General features: G+C 49.9%; 2 protein-coding genes across 2 annotated transcripts; one reads left to right on the top strand and one right to left on the bottom strand.

Annotated features, from left to right (window-relative positions):
* Nucleotides 1-4,531: 4,531 nt before the first annotated feature.
* Nucleotides 4,532-5,512, top strand: BCR38DRAFT_404881 (14-3-3 domain-containing protein; the record flags this gene model as incomplete). The annotated part of the gene is made up of 1 exon (XM_040857897.1): nt 4,532-5,512. One exon carries the CDS (start codon nt 4,532-4,534, stop codon nt 5,510-5,512), a length of 981 nt encoding a protein of 326 aa, XP_040721440.1.
* A 1,016-nt stretch (nt 5,513-6,528) lies between these two features.
* BCR38DRAFT_404880 (uncharacterized protein) lies at nt 6,529-8,757 on the bottom strand (the record flags this gene model as incomplete). Its single annotated transcript, XM_040857896.1, has 1 exon — nt 6,529-8,757. The coding sequence occupies one exon, from the start codon at nt 8,755-8,757 to the stop codon at nt 6,529-6,531; it is 2,229 nt and encodes a 742-aa protein (XP_040721439.1).
* Between the last annotated feature and the right edge of the window lie 1,311 nt (nt 8,758-10,068).

Genomic DNA, 10,068 nt, shown 5'->3' with positions numbered 1-10,068 from the left:
CTATTAAGTTGAGTCAGCGAATACCCTGATTCAAAATGGGCTCTACTAGTTAACGTGCGTTGGACGCTACCTTCTTTAGTTCCTTCCTTCACTAATAGGGTTTAACATTATTTTTAGCTATAATTCCGTTACGAGTAGAAAATGTTTAACACGCGTTACCTACAAGCGATTTACAATTACTGTATCATTCTGTCCTTTTATTAGTATTATGTAATTCTACTCGGGGATCCTTAAGCCTGGAAACTATTGCACTTAAATCCTCGTACCGGTAAATATATATATATGTAGGTATCTTTGTATTTATAGCTAATATATTTAATACAGGAATACTGCATTAAAGCGTTCGACCTTACTACGTGTATACGGCAGTCTACGGATATCCTAACGACTATATATTACTTATCTCTATCTTATTAGATCCTAGTTCTATCTATATGATACGCGCTATAAGTGTAGGATATAAATCTGTAAGCTTCTTTAACTCGCGGGGTTAAATACGCGATTAGTCTACTTGGTTGTGACAGGCTGTGCCTGATATGGGATCCGGAGCTGCGAGGACCGTGCGTCCGGATCCACCAAAGGAACCATCGAGGGCACACAAAACATAGTCCGTGTTCCCGGGACAACTCGCATATTTTACTTTCCTCCTCAGTTAGATAATTAACAGTATTTGGCCATGTTGAGCTGTATAGTTTCGCAGTGAGCCCGTCACATTGGTGACCAGTTTTACTGTTGTTAGGCCAGTAAGAGAGCATGAAAGGATGTGCGTTAGACTAAATAACCACAGAGGCTTGAGTTTAGAAACAATTTCTAGCTCGATCAACACACTGCTTGAAACTATTGAAATTATATTCCAAGTATCAGACATATTATATATATACGGTTGTGAACTTTTCGCGTCTTCGTTTTGTCGAAATTGCAATGATAATTGGGTTGCGTTCAAAATGGTGGTCAAGGCGGGTTATGTATTAATAAAAAGTTTCACCGAAAGTGTGCAATTTTCCGGCATTGAACAATTGCGGATGAGACTAGGTGTAACATCGGCCGCACCCACCTGGGCTCTGTATCTGCAAGGGCAATAGGTCATTTCAAGACTCTTGGATGCCTGGTGCCCAATTATGTGCGGCGAAACGAGCATCTAGCAGAAAGCTGGATGCACACTTAGCCCAGTTACAACTTTCTGCGATGCTCTGACCTTATAAACAAATCCCATAGGCTTGCTTGCCAGGCACGATCGCGGTCTATAGGGCTGCAGCTCATGATCTTAAATCCACTTAGTCCAGTATAGAACAATGGTATTGCACGAGTCGAGTCAGACAGATGGAGATTGCCTTACGTAAGTGAGGACGAAAATGGCCGCTAGAGTGTTCTAGAACGCTAACTAGATGAGATTCACAAAGGGCATCGGCAGCATTTTCTTGTGCGTAGGAGAGCAGTATAGGACGGGAGTAGGATTCCAGAACCCGGCTGTTTGCCGATTGCAGATGCTGCGACACTAGTATATGTTTCGAGCCTTTTGCGAGTTGCATATTGTTACTACTGCTTCACCGCCAGTTACGGGCGGTGGAGCCGGGATTTTGATTCTGGATCTGGGCGTTGAGGTTGAAGCAGATTAGTAGTAGATAGTGATGGATGGATGGAGGGGGTAGCCGCATATTGTAAGACCTGAAAGTTGTTGTCGAGGAAAACGCATCATGGCCAACTCAAGTCGGGGGGCGATTTCCTGATCGGCATTCATTCGGTGGCGGCTCCTTCGTAATAAGTCCTGTGAGGTGAAGTCATCAGGGCTGAAGTGGTGCGCTGGCACTACGTACTGGTTCCCAACCCGAGGTCTGGAAAATGCAGGTGGTTGGGGATTTCGATTTCTGGGTAAGGGAGGAGCCGCATGTAGTCAATGACTTCGTCGACGTTACATGAAGTAGGACCCATCTTTGCCGCCGACGCCGCAGCCACACATCAAACCACCACCAGAACTCCGAAACCCTTCTTTGGAGAGGGGTTGGGATTAAGTGGGCGGCAGCATCGAGAGACTGAATTCGTTTACTCCGGTGAATATACCACGCGCTTGAGTGGGAGGTGACGGGTAAAGGATCAAGCCGTCTCGGATCGTAGATGCAGAGACACACCACAATGTAATAATAAGGCGCTTCTGCCCGTGTGAGACAAAGTATTCCGTGCTCCAATAGAAACAAGCCGCAAGGACTCAAAGTCATTATCTTTGTCCAAAATGATCAAGTCTAACCTAGCCCCGAGTGTTGTGCAACGCTGCAAGCGCGCGAGAGCGCGCCCACCCACGCGGCAGGGGCGTACACGAACGTGTGTCATGGAGGATTTTCGAATGTGATGTCTTCGTGTCTCAGACAGAAGCTTGGCTGGTCCCCAACCATCGGAAAAGAACAGCAGCATCGTGGACCTGTCAAATTGGAGCATGTGACCGACCTCAAGTGTGGTCTGAGGGAATGGCAGTTGTTGAAGATGAAAGGGCTTCGGTTCGGCAAGCCATGTTCATATGAGCTATTATGCGCTGACCGTCTGCCAGGAATCCCATGCCTCTTTTGGTGTGCTAAACGTCGTCGTGAGAAGTTGAGGCTGGTCCGAGCGCGCATCCGAGCATTATTAACAGGAAATCTTCCTTGAACCCTGTCTGTCCATGTCCACCAAACCGCCCGCGGCTGGCAAGCTGGCAGCGCCATACAAGTTGCTTAGAGCTCTCGAGGGTAAGCTCCGTGGTCCACTTTTGTACTTGCCTCGGGTATGGTGCTCTAGAGCTTGTTTGCTTGCAAGTCGCCTACTGCTGCTGGCCTGGGGCTTGCCATCTGACGGAAATCTCCAACCCGCTGATAGCACTCCCACGGGCATCTTTTTTTTTTTTTCTATTTTTTTTTTTTTTTTTTTCCTTCTTTGACAACTCATCTTGCATCTACGAATCTGCACCATCAACGGCTTCCATTCGCTTGCCGCTGAGTAGTACCACGTAGTCTTAGCATTGATCCCGACGTGCCCGCGTTGTGTCTCTCCTTTTAGCCAACTCAATTGCGCTTCTTCTCTCCCCTCGCACTCTTTTGATGCCGCGTTTCTATCTGCACCAAGCTCCACAATAGTTCATGCAAAGACAGCAGCTTGCATCTCTCCTTAAATGCTACTGCTGCTGGCCTGGTCATGCATACATATTTAATAGCCCAGGCATGTCCAGCTAAAGATTTCTTGGGAGTTTCGACTTTACTGTCGTTTATACCTGCCACTTGCCGCCCGAAGACTCCAGTTGAGTTTCGAGTGAGCAATTAGTTCGCGACACCGTCCTCTCAGACGCTCGAATCGTTCGGCCACTTCGAAGCTTGCCTGCCTCGAACCAAACGGCTACTCCACCATAGCCGCAACTCGAAAGCCCGAAAGCCTGAAAGGCCTCAAGCTTTGCGGCTCGTCGTTCACACCGCCATTGGCAATTGGCCTCGCAATTAGTACCAGGTCCAAGGGTCCAGTCCGGCACCTGCCCAGGGCCCCGCCACGCGGCGATCCTATATATACCCGCCGATTACCTACGATAGCGTTGGAAACCGGGAGGCCCTCGACGTCGAAATGCTTTACAGTCGACGCCGTCTCACCACACCCGCCGCCCCATTTCAGCCTCCCACGGGCCCTACGACTTGGTGCTGATCTCTCCTGGAACCGCCCATTTGATTTCTCGAGTTAGGCAATCACTTGATCCTGCCGGCTTTGTATTTATTTCGCTGTATCATATTGGTCAGTGCTCCTCCAATGGTTGTGCTTCGGGCCGACGTCGTGGCCTTCGTCAATAATCGGCAGCCCAGCTAATGTTGTGACGCCAGTCCGTTGTAATTTCGAATTTTTGAATAATTCTATTTTGGGCTTCATTTTGGCCAGACCTGGGAGGCTTTCCAGAAATCTGTCGTCTAAAGTTGCTCTGCCGGTTTACTCTTATTTCGAGTCATCTGCGTCGACGTTCACTTGCTCCAATTCTTCAGCAACGGTTGTGTCTCATGTTGAGATTTAGATACGCCGGTAGTCGCTCGTTTGGTCTCTCGAAATCAGTGCAAGCTGTCTTGTCTAGATATCGCACCTCAAATTCCCATTATCAGCAACATCCCAGCTGACATTCACCTCGAAATATTCACTCTGGTCCCCGGTACGTCCTGCGACGAAGTGGCCACTCAACAGTTCACTGTTCTACTACCACTTACACCAATTCTATCCGGGACATCGATTGTGAGCCCTGGGCTGCATCCCCAATTTTACCGCGACCCAGGGACTATTTCATCGTAAACTCTTTTAGGTAAGTACGACCTTTCTGAAACCATCGTGATTCGAGTCTGAAGTGTCGGCTGCGAATATGTAATACCTACGTCTTCTTTCTCTGCAACGTGAGATTGAGTGGTGACACGAGCTCTCGTGGCTTTGTGCTACGCTTGCGATCAGAACATACTTTTGCAAAACATTCTTACACTCGCGATAGCTTTGGCACATGGCTGACTTCATAACAAGGTGATCTCACTTACGACTCTGGTCGGTCTCAATGGCTTCATCCGAGGTCGACCAGAAGTTTCTCGGCAAGCTTGCCAAAGATGTCGAACCGAACAACGCCTTACTATCTTCGATACTGTTCAAGATCCTCGGGCTCTCGATAAATCTTGCACAGCATTTGGTCAAAGCCCGCAAGCAACGTCGATTGGATACTACGAGGATGACCAATTCCCTCGAGCTCTATTTCCACATCATTTGGCTTTCACGAGAAGGCCTGGTCATGTTGGAGCAATACGTTCTACCCATGGTAGGGGATCACGACGTGCTGAAGGTGCTGGCTTATAAACTCCGGGCTTCATTTTACCACATCTTCGCCCTCTTTCACAACAACCCGCCTGTTTCGACCATGGGCCTGGGGGCAACTGAAGCCATCATGGCTGCGGCCACGACAGGATCTGCTCAGTCGCGGCTGGACAAAGGGAAGGGGATCGCCCGGGACGACGGCATGCCTGCAACAGCTCATTCCTCGCTACAGTCTACTCATCCTTTGGAAGGTGGCCCTGTAGGGGCACCGCCCGGCTTCGAGCCCCAAAATCCAGAAGCAGCCGCCGCTTTTCTGTTGCCATCGGTGGACTTCTTACCCAGAGCTCATCAGTATTTCAAAGAAGCCGTCTCACTTGCTGACAGTCTGCTTTGGGGGTCTCACTCTCTCCGGCTTTCTGTGAGAACAGAATATGTTGCATTCCTCTACGAATGTGTTCACGACACCGAGGGCAGTCGAAAACTGGCAAAAGACACGATAAACGAGGTGTACAACGCAACTGAAGGTATGGACGACGATATGTTCAATGACGCCTGTGAGCTGGTCACGGTTCTAGGGAAGATGACGAGACGAGGACTTGGTGCTAGCGGCAGTAACCCGTCACGAAGCCGCGGTGCGAGCCCGGTAACCCTGGCGATTTCCCAGGGAGATACGTCGAACCTCAGCGTGGCGACCGCGATCCCTCCTACCGGCATGGAGAATCCGATTTAACCGAGGGTGCATGTGCATGGCACCCGTATTTCAGAAGTTCACCGTGGTCGATCGGCCCGTCCAGGAGTTATCTGGGAACTTTGAGGGCCAGACAGACTCGAATGTGCGATATGCAAGCGGTTGCAAGGCGAATGGTTCGACCAGACGCTTCTTTGGACAGAAGTGGTGCCCTCGGCTCGTTCAGCCATCTTCCATGGTTTATCAAACAACCACGGCCACAGCTTAGCATGCACTGCCCTGGCCCCGGAGACATCGAGCTGGTGGCAATCACACGAAGAGCTGGTCAGGTTAGATCATTCGAGGGAAGGCAAGCATATCATTCTCTTCTAATGGAAACATCATAGGAAATACCGTATTGACCCTGCTACATTTAATTGCCCCTCCGATTCAGCATACTTGGATGGGGTTGAAGATCAGATTAAAGATGCATTTGGCCGCAAGAGCTCGACCTTTACGAGCCCTACTTTATTTAGATAGGAGCACGCTAATTGCGTTGCGGTTTGCAGTTTGTAGTTTGTAGCTTGCTTGTTTGATGATACCCAGATCATCCCTTACTTTTGGGGCATAAAGGTGCATTGGGATGCCTTCGTCTATTGTTTTTACCATAGCAGCAGGGTTATCTGGTTGAACTAAACAACACGGATGAGATGGGCAATCATAACTTTTACAACTTTGTTCATATTCCGTGAGAGAGGGTGTGAAACAGACTATCTACCGGGCTTGAGTCTCCAGGGCTATGTCAGGTACGTGATGTTCGTGTGCAGAGGCCTCTCAAGCGAGGGTCCTCGTGGACGGCACCAATAACCTGCTCCTCCCTTGATCGCAATACCTTGCCTTATGGCTGAGCACTCTTATAAGACTACCAAGAACCACTCAGCTCAAAATCAAATCCTTTTCCATATACCCTCTCCGAAAGACCAAGTACTCTCACACGCATCATCAACACGTCCCCTTTCATGTGATTGACAGGTTGATCGCATCCATGAACCATCAGTCCATGATACTGCACCAGTCCTTCACTCGTCCTCCTCATCATCAGCAATGCCCAACTTGTGCTTCATCAAGAATATGGGCACCAAGCGTCCCGTGGCGTTGCAGAAGTCGGCCTGGATGTACTTCCACTTGAGGGCATTGAATTTCGCCTCGCAGATGGCCAGGACCCGGCAGTCGTCGGGCGACCAGAACTCGTCGGGCTCCACGTGCCGCTGGTTCGGGTACGCGTTGTTATACACTTCGTGGTAGATGAAGTGCTTTTGGGCCTTGCGCTCTTGCTCGAATTCGTCCTCTTCATCTTCTTCATCATCGTCATCGTCATCGTCATCGTCGTCGTCGTCGTTGTCGTCGTTGGCATTCTCGGCGTTGCCTCCTCCTTCGTTGTCGACGTTGCCTTGTTCCTCGTCCTTGTCGTCGTCCTCCGAGGAGGAAGAGGAGTCGGCAGCTTTTTTGGACTTGGACTTGCTGCCCTTGGCCTTGGACTTGGACGTGGCTTTCGCCTTGCCCTTGCCCTTGCCCTTGGCCTTGGAGTCCTCGGAGGAGTCAGAGTAGGTATGAGAGGATTCAGAAGATTCCTGGTTAGTGGTAGTGTCGTCCTTCTTGGCCTTGCCCTTTCCCTTGCCGGAAGCCTTTTTCTTCTTCTTGGTATCGACACCCTTGTTGCCCTTCGCTTTCTTCTTCTTCTTCTCATCAGCGTCCTCACTAGCATCCTCATCATCAGTCGTAGTAGGAGTGCTCGCTCCAACAACCAAGGGAATCTCTCTTCCCCGACTCAACTCGTACGCGGCCCAAGTCTCGCCGACATCATCTGCCGACTTTCCACTGCGCATCTTGAACTCGGAGTCCAGGTACGCGTGGCGCTTGCAACACTCGTTCTTGGTCTTGCCGCTGCCGAGGGCCTGCGCGATGGCGCCGAAGGAGTGCCCGTCGGCGCGGAGCTTGCATAGCGCGCCATTTTCCCAGGGCTTCCATTGGGTGTTGTCGCGTGCCATGATGGATGAGTCTGAGTCTTGTGCTTGCTGTTCTTCGGTGATGGTGGTCGTGGTGGGAGTTGGTTGGGGATTGTGGTGGAAAGAGGCTGGAAGGGGGGGATCTGGGAAGGGATCGATGTAAAGACTGTCGCTGAGGAGATTGTTGCAGAGGTCACTGCTCACAGGACCCTTCAGGCGATTAATGTTGATACCGGGGATGGGAGTCTCGGTTGAATTGATTGAGTTGGTTGCAGCGGTCACGTCAGGTGCGTTGGCTGAAGTGGTTGTGATGGTGTCGGTCGGGGAAGGGGTGTTGAGGTTGATGGCCTCAGTTTGGGATGCGAGCGTGTCTACTTCCACGTTTGCAGATTCAGAGTTGTTATGCCTATCGGTGGAATTTTGCATAACCTGAGATGTGGTAGACTTTTCAGGTTGGGTAGAGGTTTCTGGATCAACTTGCCAGAGAATTGCGAGCAATGCAGGTGTCGCAGAAGTGCCAACCGTGTTCAAGGTCTCCGCTTCTGAGTTCTCGGCACTGGTTTCCGGGGGCGACACAAAGGCAACCTTTTTCTTGGAGCTCGGCCGTGTCTTGTCCTTGATTGCACTAGAATGAGGGGCGTCCTTGGTCTCAATCGTGACAGAGGTGTCCTTGGAGGATCCGCTGTTGTTATTGCCGTTATTCGACTTGCCCGACTTGTCGTCTACCTTGAGCTTGCCTTTGCCTTCAGTCTTGCCCTTGGTTGCTTTCAACTGAGCAGCCTCGGTCTCAATGGTGCCAGAAGTGTCCTCAGAGGATCCAGCGTTCTTTTCAACAACTTCCGACTTGCCAGACTTGGCCTTGGCCTTGGCCTGGCCCTCGCCTGGGTTGGCTTTAGCAGTCTTGCTGTTCTCAACCGTGGTATCACCGTCATCGGAGGATCCGTTCTTGTCATCACGCTTGCTCGACTGGCCATGCTCTTTACTTGCCTTCCCCTTGCCCTTAATGGGAGCAGGTACGGGGGCACCATTCTCGTCACCCGAAGTCTGGACCTCGGTACTTGTATTGTCATGCTCACAATCCGTGTCGTAGCCCGAAGGCTCCTCGTCTCGAACTTCTAGGCCACTATTGGTCAAAGCGGTCTTCGCAATCTTCTTCTGCTCCCGCAGCCACTTCTTCTCCACAATATCCATCTTACCCGTCTTCGGGTCCTCAATGACTGTCAGATTATTGCGCTTTCCCGGCAGCTTTGGGCCGAAAAGGAGGCTCAGCATGTCGGGGTACTTCTGTGTTTTGTCCGGCATGATGGAATGGTCGAAGTTGGAAAGTCAGGGAAAGGGGGATAGGGTTGACAATAGCGGATTGAATGATCAGCTGCCTGTTTGTGAGAAGATGACGGGTACTGCAAATTGTGTGTTTAACTGGGAACATTGTTGGGCACAAAAACAAAGGTCACCTCTTGAGTGGTCCAGGGATGATGTTTTTCCGTCCGTACCTACTCCTTGACTTGGAACAGGAGGCCCAGAGACACGACGCGTCGTGGTTGCTACCTGTGCATACAGAATAAGAGAGGGTATGACTCGACTGATCACGTGAATTCAACTACTGATCCTCTAGGACGGCAAGCTTCTACGTATCTACTCTGCTCCTTTGGTTCATGCTGTATTTGCCTTGTGCAGAAGCACATATCCACCCCCTTTATCTTCTTTGGGGCCACGGGGTGAGTGCAGGTGAAGTCTATACGGCACAACCATCATCATCTGTTGGAGACAATACATAACACAATGTCTGTGAAGTATAGCTTACACTAAGTGATGTTAGGCCTGTATCTACCCTATCAGTCGCCTGATCCTTTGACAAGCGGTGATTCCTATTCTCCCCCGGAGAGTCTCTTTCACTTCTACAATGCTTTCTTCTCCCCTGGGATACCACCATATCGATTCGTGGTGTTGCCATATCAACTGAAATAAAAATGGTTCAGGGAGTGGGCGAATTCTGAAGATATTCACCAGCCATACGAAACAACATCCATATTGAATGGAACTTAGGCGTAGTTCTGTCAATCTCATCCCTGTGGTTCGCTGAAAGTGGTATGGCATAGCATTGTACTAGTACTATCTGTGTTGGTAGGGGTTATTGGAATCTCGACTAGGCGGTAAGAGCAACGGGTTAATGCTAGGAAATACAATAGAGGACAAAGAGAAAATTAAGATGGCCTATTGGTACATCTACGGTTCCAGGAGGGAAGCAGAGGTCAAAAGCTGTACATATGGTACACTGTGTCTACTCTCATTATTTATTTTACTCACACACATTGTGTTCTGGGCGGTCATATCAGCGGCAGTTGCTGGTGGGTTGTCAAGAGTAGTTTGTCTCGTATACTGCTGTTTGTAGAATTGTACTTGGTCACACGGTCGAAAAGAATCGGACTCTGTCATTTCGAATCATCCTAGGGTATAACACCGTAGCCAGCAGCACTTCCAACTTGCCCAATTTATTCTCCAGTTCAAAATGGCTATGTTATGGCGACAAGGCCATGCAATTGCTAAACCCAATCTCCATCTCCGCAAAACGCTGTCAACCTAGGAGCAGCTCAAATTCCCCAACACTACTAC

Source organism: Pseudomassariella vexata, assembly GCF_002105095.1.
Source record: "Pseudomassariella vexata strain CBS 129021 chromosome Unknown BCR38scaffold_1, whole genome shotgun sequence".
NCBI lineage: Eukaryota > Fungi > Ascomycota > Sordariomycetes > Amphisphaeriales > Pseudomassariaceae > Pseudomassariella > Pseudomassariella vexata.
The sequence above is the reverse complement of the archived record's forward strand: the minus strand, read 5'-3'. Positions and strand labels throughout refer to the sequence as shown.